At 36.3% G+C, this 15,419-nt stretch overlaps 1 protein-coding gene across 1 annotated transcript; it reads left to right on the top strand.

Moving 5' to 3' along the window:
• Positions 1-7,187: 7,187 nt before the first annotated feature.
• On the top strand, positions 7,188-12,601 carry LOC106069921 (putative ankyrin repeat protein RF_0381). Its single transcript, XM_013229698.2, has 2 exons — positions 7,188-7,605; positions 9,947-12,601. The coding sequence occupies exon 2, from the start codon at positions 9,947-9,949 to the stop codon at positions 11,576-11,578; it is 1,632 nt and encodes a 543-aa protein (XP_013085152.2). The 5' UTR covers positions 7,188-7,605; the 3' UTR covers positions 11,579-12,601.
• Positions 12,602-15,419: the final 2,818 nt, after the last annotated feature.

The following is a 15,419-nucleotide window of genomic DNA, read 5'->3' as shown; positions in this document are numbered from 1 at the left end:
TAAGACTAAAACTAAGACTAAAACTAAGACTAAGACTAAAACTAAGACTAAAACTAAGACTAAAACTAAGACTAAGACTAAAACTAAGACTAAAACTAAGACTAAAACTAAGACTAAAACTAAGACTAAAACTAAGACTAAAACTAAGACTAAAACTAAGACTAAGACTAAAACTAAGACTAAAACTAAGACTAAAACTAAGACTAAAACTAAGACTAAAACTAAGACTAAAACTAAGACTAAGACTAAAACTAAGACTAAAACTAAGACTAAAACTAAGACTAAGACTAAGACTAAAACTAAGACTAAAACTAAGACTAAAACTAAGACTAAAACTAAGACTAAGACTAAAACTAAGACTAAAACTAAGACTAAGACTAAGACTAAAACTAAGACTAAAACTAAGACTAAAACTAAGACTAAAACTAAGACTAAGACTAAAACTAAGACTAAAACTAAGACTAAAACTAAGACTAAAACTAAGACTAAGACTAAAACTAAGACTAAGACTAAGACTAAAACTAAGACTAAAACTAAGACTAAAACTAAGACTAAAACTAAGACTAAAACTAAGACTAAGACTAAAACTAAGACTAAAACTAAGACTAAGACTAAGACTAAAACTAAGACTAAAACTAAGACTAAAACTAAGACTAAAACTAAGACTAAGACTAAAACTAAGACTAAAACTAAGACTAAGACTAAGACTAAAACTAAGACTAAAACTAAGACTAAAACTAAGACTAAAACTAAGACTAAGACTAAAACTAAGACTAAAACTAAGACTAAAACTAAGACTAAGACTAAAACTAAGACTAAAACTAAGACTAAAACTAAGACTAAGACTAAAACTAAGACTAAGACTAAAACTAAGACTAAGACTAAAACTAAGACTAAAACTAAGACTAAAACTAAGACTAAAACTAAGACTAAGACTAAAACTAAGACTAAAACTAAGACTAAAACTAAGACTAAGACTAAAACTAAGACTAAAACTAAGACTAAAACTAAGACTAAGACTAAAACTAAGACTAAGACTAAAACTAAGACTAAGACTAAAACTAAGACTAAAACTAAGACTAAGACTAAAACTAAGACTAAAACTAAGACTAAAACTAAGACTAAAACTAAGACTAAGACTAAAACTAAGACTAAGACTAAAACTAAGACTAAAACTAAGACTAAGACTAAAACTAAGACTAAAACTAAGACTAAAACTAAGACTAAAACTAAGACTAAAACTAAGACTAAGACTAAAACTAAGACTAAAACTAAGACTAAGACTAAAACTAAGACTAAGACTAAAACTAAGACTAAAACTAAGACTAAGACTAAAACTAAGACTAAAACTAAGACTAAAACTAAGACTAAAACTAAGACTAAGACTAAAACTAAGACTAAGACTAAAACTAAGACTAAAACTAAGACTAAGACTAAAACTAAGACTAAGACTAAAACTAAGACTAAGACTAAAACTAAGACTAAGACTAAAACTAAGACTAAGACTAAAACTAAGACTAAGACTAGTTTATTGATCCTTATTGAAAATTTCATCCTTTTACAAGGACTCTTTTCTCAATGAAAACAACAATATTCACATAAATAGAACAGACACAACATTAAGACTTCATTGAGTCTATACACACAGACATCTTAAACTAAATAAGAAGGCACCACTCTTCGAAGAGTTTTGGGTCGATATTGTTGCAGACATCTCTAGCAAAAATGTAACCGGAATACAATTTAAAAGATCCTAATTAGATGAAACTAGGCTACGTCTCTTACTTCAAATAGTCCAATAATAGTTTATTTGAATGTCCTTTTAATTGGTTAATAATATTAAAAAATGGAGTAAAATTTAAAATAAAAACAAATGTATAAATAAATTTAAAAAATCCCCTCCTTGAAAAATAAATTTACTGGCTTCGTCACCCTCCTTTCTTTGCAATAACGTCGCTCCTCCCTTGAGAGGACGTCGGCGCGCTCCGCAGTTTGAGAAACGCTGGCCTTGACAATTGTTAAATGGACTATATATGTGTCTGTCGCATTTTGACCCACATTAGGGCATTAGGAAAGAAGTAGCACTTGTAAGAATATGTCGTAACATATGTAATAATAAATAAATGATAGATAGATAGATTAGATTAGATTAGATTAGAATAGATTAGATTAAATAAGATTAGATTAGATTAGATTAGATAGATAGATAGATAAATAGATAGATAGATAGATAGATAGATAGATAGATAGATAGATAGATAGATAGATAGATAGATAGAGAGAGAGAGAGAGAGAGAGAGAGAGAGAGATAGAGAGATATAGATAGATAGATAGATAGATAGATAGATAGATCGATAGATAGATAGATAGATAGATAGAGATAAATAGATAGATAGAGAGAGAAAGAGAAAGAGAGAGAGAGATATAGATAGATAGAGAGAGAGAGATAGAGAGAGAAGACAGTATGTTCGTACGTCTGAACGTGTTCTAAAATCAAGTCAAGTATCACAGCCTCAAAGTTGACTTTCTACCAACTAGTTCAATCAAAACACATTTTTAAAACAAGAAAAACATTATTAACAAGGTTACAAAGACAGTTTGTGTGGATACACAAACTCAGAATCAGACCCCGAAGTAGTCCACCCAGGCAGGTAAAAAGACAGGTATCAGTATTTTCAGAAAGAACATCAGAATAAAATTCGATCAAAGACAAGTGATAGAGAAGAATGGAGAAAGAATGTTGACAGATCTTGTGTGGTGCCCCAGCGGTCCAGCAAACCAAAGCATAGGTGAAAGTGAAAGTGAAGTTAAATGTGAACCTAGCCTAACTGATGTGTTATAATGAATATATAATTGATCTAATTGCTTTCTAAAAGGTCAATCTCTAATTCCTCAAAAAAAAAAAAAAAAAAAAGTTCGTAAAAAAAGAAGAAAAAATCCTTTGGTTCGGTGTTTTGCGTGTCATATTGCATATTGCAGTTCATGTGATAATATGAAAAAGTACTTTTTAATTGTTGTTTTAAATTTTGTTCAACTTATATGCATACTAAATAGATTTTTTCTCTTAAATAATATATCTAGACTATTCTAGATCATGGCTTGAATATTCCTTGCCCCCCCCCCTTAACAAATCATCCGTCTCTGAGTATAACACACACTCTCTTTGTAATCATGCCTTTGTTTAGCACAATTTCATGTTTTTAGCTTTCTCACTACGCTATGATACTATCACTTGTCTGGACCAGTTAGGAAAGAGAAGAAGGCTAGGGGAAAAGGGGTGTCTGGATTCACGGTTACAATGAGTAGAGCGACTTGAATTAAAACTCAAATATTCAAGCCCCCTTGAAGCCAATACGCTACTCAAATTTAAACAAAGTATTGTAGGCCTCATGTGCGTAACCGGTGATCCCCCCCATCCCCGAAACGGATTTTGTGACCAATTTTTAGCTTTAATTTTGTTTATTTTAGGTGAGATTTTAATGTTAAGTCATCACTTGCCCAAGCGCAGCTAATGGGGTTTTGAGTTTAAAATCCCCCCCAGAGGTTGTGAGTTTAAACTCCCCCTCTACCATAAAACAAAAAAAATAAGGCAAACGACAGTCACCAAATTCCATGAACGTAGTCTAGGGAGGGGGTTTGAGTTTAAATCTACCTGCAAAAATGTGTTGTTTTTTTACGATAAAATTCCCTCTCCAACCTATATTAAAGCATACAACAGGGGTTGTGAGCAAAGAGTGAGTTTACCCCTCCCCCTCCAGAGAGCTTAAAGTTAAAACCCCTCCAGAGGGTTTTGAGTTTAAAAACAACCTCCAGTGGGCTTGAAGTTAAAAACCACCTTAACAATATAAAACTATAGTAAACTACAGTCACAAAGTTCTATGAGCGTGCCGAAGGAAATTTTGAGTTTAACCCCCCCCCCCCCCATTTTTACAGAGGGCTTAAAGTTTAATACCACCTCCAGATGGTTTGAGTTTAACCCCTACACACACACTCACAAATAGTTTTGAGGTTAAAAACCCAACCCCTCTTCAATATTATTCTAAAGCGTAGCCAAGAAGAGTTTACACATTTTCAACAGTCGCTGGGCTCCATTAATATAAGACTTGTCTTCGAGTCCAAAGATTACTTAGAAATGCAGTATTTCCCGTGGCTACGCAGCCCCAGCTACGACCTATACATTTTGCTTTAATAGCACAAATATAACCATTGTCGGCCGGTGGTCGATTTAGGTTTTCTTTTCGCTGTCTACGTCTGTTCTATGCAGCGGATGCTCCATTAATAGGGTGCAGGGAATAGCAGATTTAGTTTTGCGGGTTTTTGAACTAAAATATTTCAATATCAGGATAATACTCTTCACAATAGATACCTCAGAATATGCTTTTTTGTGTGTTTTAAATACCAAAAAAAAAAAAGTGCTTGGCGTCAGGGGGCAGCCCAGGACACCGTTGGGGAAGCTCACAGTGCTCCTCCAGACCCTCTGGCTGCCAATGGCGGAGTGTCTACAGTCTCCACTAACAAAGTTTCTTAAAAAGAGACAAATGTAGCTATAAAAACGGGTTTAGCCGATTAGTTAAAAAGTTTCATTCTTGAACAGAGATAAATTTAGCTTTTTTTTTTGGGGGGGGGGGGGGGACCCCGATTGTGGCAGGGACATATTAAACATATATACGGTCTCCGCCATGATCTAAGGAACATTTATGCCAAGTCTTCATGTGTTAACGTATATAACTCTCTTTGTGAAGAATACTTCTATCACCTTAGACTTTAGATTTAAGTTAGATCTAGTGTTCGAGAGATTTTAAGTTCTCCGCATGCATAACCTTGTCTAACGAAAGAAGCGCGCGATAAATGGGATATAAAGTACATCAGTACGTCTAAATTCACAGATATAAGAAACGAATTTAAGTAAAAATGGTTTTGAAACACAAATTTGAAGGTTAATTTTATTAAATAATGAAATGAATGGACTATATTTTGCTTGTTTTTTCAGTGTCAAAGTAAAAAAAAAACTATCTTTGCATAGTGTAGTTCTTAAAATTAGATCTAAATCCTTTCGGTCTTGTCTCATGTAAACATGGTTATATGACCTAGATCCATGAAATAGTAATACTTTCATAGCGTTGGGTAATTTTTGAGGGTCTTAATCTTGTTTTATGACCACTATCACTATGCATACGCTACTGTTCCAGTTAGTACCCAAGAAATATTTCAGCCAAGTTTTATCAAGATTGGCCAAACGGTTTTGATTTCTATTCGGGACATACATAAATACATACGCCTTACTTTCTGCTTTATATTATAGATATATATGACAGCAGGAGGGAGAGAAAAATTTCCCCCCCCCCCCAAGCCCAGAAAAAAGATCTTCGCTATACCCATGGTTGGCCTCCTTCAGTCGTAACTACTATATTTCATCTCGAAGAACACTTTTTCATGTGACTATGTAGCCCTATTGTGGAGAGACACTCCCGTCCACACATATTGCAGGTGGCCTTCGCTTTGGTGGTAAAGGAGCCAGCCATGGTTCACATGGCGCGCTTTTCTTCCAGAGTTGAGGCCCATGTTTAAGTATAAAGGGGACTAATTCAACTTATACCACGACATCTGTCAAAGACATTTTTTCCCTTGTTCGATACCAAACAAAATAATTAATTTCCAACAGTTAATTTACTAAGTGGTTATTCTTTTTATTGATTCTTGTAATGCACATGAAATCATTGTGCACAATTTTGACTTGATCCAAGATTGGGTGTGGAAGAAATAACTGTACAGACTTTTAACCAGACAGACAAAGTTGCTTTGTAAATATTACAACCTGACAGCAAACAAAGAACATAGCCTAGATAGAGTGATCCAGCTCTATTTTAGTTGTCTACAGTTCTAGTAATCATCATCATCATCAAACTTCATTTGAGTGAGGGCTTGAGAGGCTCCAATCCTCTTTTACAAAAGCCCTGGACATAAACCCCGCTGTTGTTTTTTTTTTTGCGTAGTGCATACATGTTAATATACCAGGTCGAGACGGAGATCAGCAAGTCATGGGGAAGTCAAACAGAATATGAGACACGGTTTCATCTTCTTCCCAGCAGGGGGGGGGGGGCACCGTGAGTTAAAATTTGGCCATAGCCGTGAGAAATGTGATCCAACGGGACAGTGGCCTGTCCTGCGCTTCATATGCTCCGAGACTCCACGGCCTTTTTGGGACCTTTCCCAGCACTCAAACCACTGTTCTAGTAATAGATTACGTTGTAAGTTTAAAGAATATGACACAAAAACACAAAAAACTATATAGAAAAACATCTTTTTACAACGTGAAGACACACACATACTAATATACATCTAGTTCATTGTGTGTGATTCGATTGCACATTTCAGTCACTATACCACAGTGGCAGAGTGCATGAATTTAAAAAAAAGAAATACGGAAGCATATTACTAACACACATTAAATACATATTGGAGAGATGCCAGAATAGGACCTGAAGATTGCATTACATTAATGTTATAGTTTTTGTCATCATAATAAAAATGGCTACAAATGAAAGTTAAAGACCTACACATTGGTCAGTGCTTTCTTGTTGGTCAACTAATTATACATTAATCCTTATTGGTCAGCTACTTATACATTGGTTTCTGTTTACACACTGGTCAGTACCTACACACCAGTCACCTAATTTCGCATTGATCACTAGCTAAACAATGATCATATACTACACATTAATAAGTACCTACACAGCGGTCGCTTATATATTGCTCGCTACCTAAACATTGGTCAGTACCCACATATTGGTCACTAACTACACATTGGCAAGTACCCACATATTGGTCACTAACTACACATTGGCCAGTACCCATATATTGGTCACTAACTACACATTGGCCAATATCCACATATTAGTCACTAACTACACGTTGGCCAGTACCCACATATTGGTCTCTACCTACACATTGGTCTGCGTGCAAATGAAAAAAAAGGGGCGAAATCGAGACATGAATGACCTGTGCATGCACTGATCTGACAATCGACGGAGTAAGTTGAATGTTTGATATAGTAGATAGCACATGTCTAGAACAGGTGACATATATAAACATTAGGTTTGAATAACTAAAGGACATTTCCAATGAGTCAGCAGAACCAGTGTCAACAAGTCACACGTCTATTGTTTCTCTTCTCACTGTCTGTCTCTCCAGGTCTCATCACGCTGTAGGATACAGGGGATCTAGACATTATGGCCCCAACTAGTCTCTGCTGAAAATAGCATTCTGAAGTTATTTGTTTTTAGAACCGTTTATTTTTTTTGCTTAAACATGCAGAACTAAGTTTTGTTTAGACAATATCGACCATTTCTAGACTGAACGTAGTGCCGATGATAGACAGTGTTTTTATATTTAGATGTAGGTCGGGCTAGCACTACTTGATTGGCATAGCATAGAGCAGGATACGTTTACATGGAGTGAGATGTGTTACAAATGGATTTGCTTACATGTGCTCCTTCAAATCCAATGACGTTAGTGTGTAACACGGGGATACCCTTTGTTTGGTATCATTTACAGGAGTAACATGTTTGTGGTAGATGGATACTTTATCAACTTTGTTACACACAGGTAGGTAAAGAAGACATACAGATAGATCGATAGACATGTTTTGTTTAGTTATTTAACACTCTTTACCTTCTCCTATCCCTTAGTCTGTTAAACCGTTGGGTAACCACACATCTGTTGACCGTTTTTCTCCATTGCTCTCTCTCTCTCTCTCTCTTGCCCTGGATAGAATCTCTTTCAATGACAGGCCCGCCCACGTTTTCTTCCCATCGATTTCTTTGTCTGCCGCTTCTTCTTTTTCGTGGTACTGTTCCCTGAAGGAAGGTCTATGCTGTGATATGGCTTAAGGAGTTTGCGTTTTCTGGCAGTAGTTAGCAGGTCATCGTGGGGTCTCATAGCTGTATTAATCCTTCTTTCTAATCTCTTCGTTTGTGATGCGGTCTTTGTAGGTGATACCGAGGATCTTTCTATAGCATCTCAATTCCATTGCTAGGATCCTGCACTCTAGCTCTGCAGTCAGCGTCCAAGACTCGTAAGAATATAAGAATGGTGCTATGACCAGGTAGCGCTTCAGTTTGATTTTAGTGACGAGGGCTATGCCTTTGTCTTTACAGACTGTTTGAGGTTTCCAACTGCTGTTGTTTACTCTACTGAGGAATGCATTTTTCAATTATTGAATAATTAAACAATGAATTCGAAAAATTTAATGACTCAGAAACATTAGAACATTTCAAGTAGTTACAGTTTTGAAAGACATTAAATCATTAGTTGTGTCTCTTAAAAAGTTAAATATAGACTATAAGCTCAATAAGCTATGTTCAGGGATATCTATTGCATCAAGAATGTGTTTTTACAAACTCCGTCTGTCTGTCTGGGTGGAATCATGTAGGCCTACACGTTATTTCTACCACTTCTTATTCTCAGATCAAGTTGAAACTTTGCACAATTATTCATTGTCGATGACAACACACGAATCAATGAAACAAAAATACAACAAACAATTAGTTAAACAATTAACTAACGGGTGATAGACCTTGTGTAGAAATTTGGTCGTTCGCTAAATTTAAAACAACATGCTAACAATTGTCTATACAACGTTTACGTAATCGTAATTGGAAGTTTGAATTCTGACTCAAGCAACAGGAAACCTTCTCCCAGACCCCCCAACAAGTCCACTAACTTGATTAGACCATAGCGCACCGAGCTTTCTTTAGAATGAAAGTTGAGTTAAACAAAAACAAATTAATAAAAAAAATATTTCCAATTGCACAAATTTATTTTGGTAGCCTAGATCTACTAAAAATTAATTACATGATTGAGTCAAATTAATTGATGCCATTTCATCCACTATTAACTTTTATCCTCAATAAGTATTGTTTTATATTTTACTTTGTTTTCCACATAGTTTATTGTTTGAGTCTAGATTCGTATTTTTCTTATCTTTCTTCACGCCCGTTGTCCTGCTGGAGGTTTGGGATGGGAAGAAATCAAAATTATATTAAAGGGGTTATGTCTAGCCCTCCCCCCCCCCGCTGGGCCCAGGGGCAACGGTGAGTAATAGACCTAACTGAAAAGCGGATAGCGCTGGGCACCAATTCGAGGTTTGGTCGGTATCTCCTGGGTCCTGGCCGATTCGCAAAAACTGGACAGACTGACGCGGCCTTCGCGGCTGCGTCGGGCGGGCTGGTTGGCGTCGACGAGCTAGGCTCTAACTAGCCCGTTCCCTGGTGAGCTAGTAGAGGAATACGCCTCAAAAATGGTAATTTCGAAACTGGGATTGTCAAGGAACGCGCACCAACCCACTCCTGCCCTGGGGGAAACTTCTCTGGGGACTATAAGGCATTACGCCGTACGGTCCAGTTTCTTGCCAGAGCACTTCGGGAGGATTAGTCCTTCCTACTCTGTTCCCAATCGGAGTTCATCGTCAGGTTACACAAACTGATTTCAATTTTATATCTTGCATTATAGGCCCTTATACAGAAGTTGTTGAGTGCTCTCCCATCTTCTTATCTGGTAGAACGTGGACTCACTGCCGAGATAAACGTCTTCAAAAATAAAAGAAATCGACTTGAAATTTCCTCTCGTGGAGATTTGCGGTTGCTACTTAAGCTGGGAATAAATACTTTCATAAAATCTCATCAACATCATCATGTCATTAAATCATTTACAATTTTATTTTAAACAAAATTATAATCTCAATCAACACGCCTTCAACAATTTGTTGCTTTTTTTTTTTTCATTTGTAGACTCTTTTTTGTACTATACATATATGTAATTTTTTCACTTAGGGGTCCTTGGGGAAATTTCGACTGTATATAGGGGTCCCCGGGTCACAAAAGATTTGAGAATCTCTGGTCTACTATACTTGTCTCAGATAATTCAGATTCTTATTTTATGTTTTCAGATGTTGATCGTGCTTACAATGGAAGAGAGTCATTTGTTACATGCTATCAGACGACAGGACTTTGGCGTTGCACTGAATCTCATTAGGTTTTCTGCATGCCTCGATCAGCAGAACTCCTTAGGGGAAAGTGCGCTGATCCTGATAACCCAGGATGCCACTGTTCACATGAAAGAAAGCGTAGCACGCAAAATATTTGACGACCTGATTTTGTACGGGGCTGATCCAAACTTAATGGACACTAAGGGCAGAACTGCTCTTATGTATGCTACTTTGTCTCTGTCTACGACAGTTTGCTCGAACTGCGACCACAGCGTCCTCGAAGCCTTGGTGTTGAATGGAGCCAAGGTAGACCTTATGGACTCCAGTGGCAAGAACGTGTTTCACTTAGCTCACACTGCAGGTGACGGACGATGCTACGACATCCTGGTTAAAATAGTGAAAGGTGACTATATGCTGGAACATTTAAAATTGGGGCGAGCCCAAACTGCACTCAACCACGTGGCGTCGTGCAAAAATATCAACGCCAGGGACGATGAGGGCAATACCCTGCTATTGCTGGCGGTAAAAAACTTTTCCCTCAGCCGGCAGAGTTCTTTCAGTTTGTTGTTTAAACTCTGCGAGAAACTGGTCCTGTATGGAGCAGATGTCAACGCACAAAACAAAGATGGCATGACGCCTTTAATGATGCTAGTGATGAAAAAAATACCGTGTGACGTCACTAAACTTCTTCAGTTGTTCTTTGATGATGGGGCCAGTCTTCTCATCGCTGATAACGAAGGTAGAACGGTAATGACCTACGCTTTGCAAAACGGCTATATAGCTAATTTCTCCAACAGAATAGTTAAATGGCTTTTAAACAATGGTGCCGACCCCTTGGTCAAAACAGAACATCGCAGTGCTCTTGCCTTTTTTATAACTGGCCTTGTTGACGTGGATACTTGTGATTCACCTTCAGAATTGGAAGTAACATGCAAAGACGTCAACAAACTAATAACATCCGGTGAAGATGATCTTCTGAGATTTTTTCTGCTGAATGGAGCTCTAGGGACACGGTCTATCTCAGTGGCCGAGGTCACAACCAAGATGACAGTTGCAGACCGTTCTAATGATAACTTAAGTTCCATCTCTTCATTTTTATATGCGTTGGTCAAGAATCGCGTGGATGTGGCCAAATATTTATTTGCTAACGGTTTTCTCACAGATCTAGACATTAATATAAAACCTGGTCATTCCCTGCAGGGTGTCCTCCCACCAGAATCAGCAGTGCTTTTCCGAGACATTCACTCGCAACCGTGGCCACTGGTCAAGTTGGCCTTTATCGCCGTGTCCACTTCTCTGGGCTCATTCCCCGAGAGAAAAGTTAAAATAGAGTCTGTTGAGTTGCCTCTGTCTATCAAAGATTCGTTAAACTTTAAAAACTGTGTAGCCTTAGCGTGCAAACACCAATGGCACAGCATACCGATTTATACCAAAGACTATGACAGAATTGATGCAGGGAGACCATATTTGTCTTACTGGCCAGTTGGACACCGGTATTATGAAAACGCACTTCCCTTTCCATGTAAGACATGTTTAGTTCAGAAAAAATATGTCGCTTCGAGAAAGATTTCGATCCAAACGAGCTTAAACTGAACATCTATTTTAATTAATCACCAAATTTATATTCATGTGGGTATTCACCAAAGTTGTGACAATTATTTTTTGTTATGCAATGACCTTAAACATCATACCTAATCTACCAAGCCCATACGCAATAGTTATTCCGAATTCTTTTGAGTATTCCTCAGAAAAGTGTCAATGTTTTAAATGCTTTTTTTTTTACTTTTGCTATTGTATCTAGATACGGAGGACTCTTCGAAATACATTTATCAAATCTTTAATTATTTTTTTTAAACTTCTGATGCCTTTGATATTAAAAAAAACAAACTTTTAAGTTTCTTAGTAAGTAAAGATGAATAAGTTTCAATGCATTTGTATTCAAAGTGTGATAGTCATTTATCGAGCTTTTAAAAGCAAATTGTAATAACTGAAGGATATAAAGTCCAGGGTATCTCGTTGTTGGCAGTAAACGCTTTCTTCGCGGCTTTTACTTTGATAATGGTAGTATAACAGAGGTGCTTCAGCAATGACACTGCCATCAAAGGAGTTTCTTTCCCTAGTGTCACTTCTACTAACTAGAACGAGAGATCTACCACAGCACCACACTCTAGGTCCATATGCAACAGTTTGATCGAGATTATCTTTACTATTTTGTGCAATCTATCTATGATGAGTTGAAAGAAGGGAGGGATAATATCAATGGGTAGACAGACTGACCCCAACATACCGTTTCAGTATTACAAAAGTAAAAATGTAATTTATTTGACAAAATGTATCTATGTAATTTATTTGACAAAATGTATCTATGTAATTTATTTGACAAAATGTATCTATGTAATTTATTTGACAAAATGAATCAATCAACGAGGATGTAATTTTTCTCTGCCAATTTCGTGTTTTAAATAATAAATAAAATAATTTTATTTTTTGGAAATGATAAATTTATGTTGTTTTTTTTTACAAAGCTTATGTCAACTCACTATGTCTGTCTATATGGTAAAAAGTTTGTACAAGTTATGTCTCCCACACCCAATCTCGGAATGAAATTTTACACAATTATTTCTTTTACCTGACAACGCAAGGCCATTTAAAAAAAACAAATTAACCAATCTCGGAATGAAATTTTACACAATTATTACTTCTACCTGACAACGCAAGGCCATTTTTAAAAATTTAACCAATTAGTTAATAGACTTTAGGTAATTAATTATTTTGTTTGGTATCTTGAACAAGGGAAATAAATCTTACTTGACAGATGTGGTGGTATAAGCTGAATGAATCTCCTGGAGGAATATTGAGCGATTTTCCCGAGTAAATTTTTTTGTATGCATTTACAAAACGATGAAGTAACCATTCACCAAGTTACCCCCCCCCCTTTCCCTTTCTTCCCACCCCTTTCACAATGGTCCAGGCAAGTGATAGAATCATAGCGAACTGAGAAAGCTAAAAGCTAAACAAATACTATGGGTAAAAATATTTCTATCGCACAGAATTATATGTCTATGTCAATAGTACATATTATTACACGGCTGATTGAAACTAATGGATATAATTACACTTAATTATATAAGCTTTTTAAAAAGTATTTTTGTTCTCTTGTTTTTACATTAGCAATAGCGAAAGGTTCTCTACGGGCTTATATCAAGTTACCTCTATCTGTTGAGCCAAAACCTTTTACACTATTTGTCCCACTTGAACAACTTTCTTTTTTTTGTTTAATCACGCTTATAATAAGTTAGATCAAAGCGCGAATTGGGACTCTTGACCAACAGGCGAAATATCAGACGTGTCTAAGTCGCGAGACCAGGAGATTAACTTACGCAATTGTGTCCATCTATAACTTTGCCTATCTCCACAAGCTCCATCGACAATAAAGATCATTTCAAAATTACCAATAAGATGACAAAATGCATACACTGTCCTGAGAAATTATTATAGTAATCTCGGATCGCAATCAAAAAGGTCAGGTCCACTGATAAACCAAATGTTTATCCTTTTTTAAAACAAACTTATCGCAGTATAAGGTTTAATTTTTGAGTCATTAAAACATGATTGATTCATAATAATTGATGATTCAAAATAATTGACTCAAAATAATTTATGATTCAAAACAATCGATGACTCAAATTACTTGCTGAGTCAAAATAATTGATGATTCAAAATAATTGATGATTCAAAATAATTGATGACTCAAAAAAATAAAAAGATACGATTTAACTCAATATAAGCGAGCTTTTCTTAAAAATATTTTTATATTTAAGAAATTAAGACTGCCCTCAAGTGTAGAAGGAGCCAATTTATACACACTAATTAACACACAATACATATATAACTAGCATATGTAGCTTAAACACAACACTCACATAGCTGATACATAATTTATATACAACACTGACATAGTTTATATACAATATATAACCCACATATAGTTTATGTACAGATTGTCTATGTACAACACTCATATAGTTTATATACAACACACACATAGTTTATATACATAACACACACATAGTTTATATACAACACACACATAGTTTATATACAACACACACATAGTTTATGTACAACACACATGTTGTTTATATACAACACTCACATAGTTTATATGCATGTAATGAGATGATAACGACTAGAATACCAATAACATGGCTTTATTCGACAAAAGTAGACTACAGTAAACAGTGAATGAAACCAGCACGTCTCGCATAACACTGATGCAGTCTATATACACACACACACTGGACATGAAACACACACACTGGGCATGACCTTCTGATACGCTGGACGCACGCAGAAAATCAACGCAGTTACACTACTATCACCCCGCCTAAAAGTTATAGGAACATTAACATGTAAATAATAGTGAAGGACAACAATATACGAAGCTTAAGTATCCCTACAGAATACTTACAGAGTGACTCTATTGAGAAGCATTGCATAACTATAAACAAACACGTTATACACAATAAAATTATCAGTCCCTAAGTGTCATATTATGCATACAAATATTAAGTTAGACCAGTAGAGAAAGTAGTCTTGAATAATAATATAATAAGTGTGACATATGAAGCCTACAGATAATGAGTTAGAACTTGTGATATGGAAGAATAATTAAATAAATGTTAGACATTATAATTAGGTCTGCTTGTTCTTGGTCTTAGGTTATATCTACCAGGACCAATACTGCCGTCGCTCTGAGTTGGTGACATCGGCGGCTCTCTAGCTGGAGACTCAGCCCCTGCATTTACTTCTTCTTGATGTCCATTTTCCCCCTGTTGTACATGTGTGTTAGGAGCAACCATTGGTTCCATAGTCACATAGTCAGTAGGCACCTGCATCTGTGTTGTAGGGTTTGTCTCCGCTCAAGGTCTTCAAGTTTCATATGTTGATACACCTCTGATTCTCCCTCTCTTGGAGCGGGGGCCAAATGTCGCAATGATACTGTTTCTTCTCTTCCATCAGGAAGTTTTACAACGGCATACTGTGGGTTGCATGTGATTAAGTCAACAGCTATTGTACCATCGTCATATTTTGATGCACGGACTCCCTTTTTTAACAACACCTTTTCAGTATTCAGTGATCTAACTTCTGACTGCTGCACTCAATAGGTGATAACAAATGTATTGAGTTTGAAGTTAGAAAACTCCTCTCGGACTAATAATAGCGTTAAAACTTATGAATTTCATGGATTTGTCGGCATGCATTATACATCTTCAGGACAAGAACTGTTGAATGAACAGTTACAGACTTAAGTTTGACTGGATACTTGGCCGATGGTATCTGGAAATTTAGGCACCGGATATTTAGGCACCCGGATAAATTAGGTGCCTAATTATCCGGGTGCCTAAATTTCCGGGTGCCTAATTATCCGGGT

The sequence above is a fragment of the Biomphalaria glabrata genome, chromosome 16 (genome assembly GCF_947242115.1).
Source record: "Biomphalaria glabrata chromosome 16, xgBioGlab47.1, whole genome shotgun sequence".
Classification (NCBI taxonomy): Eukaryota; Metazoa; Mollusca; class Gastropoda; family Planorbidae; genus Biomphalaria; species Biomphalaria glabrata.
The sequence above is the reverse complement of the archived record's forward strand: the minus strand, read 5'-3'. Positions and strand labels throughout refer to the sequence as shown.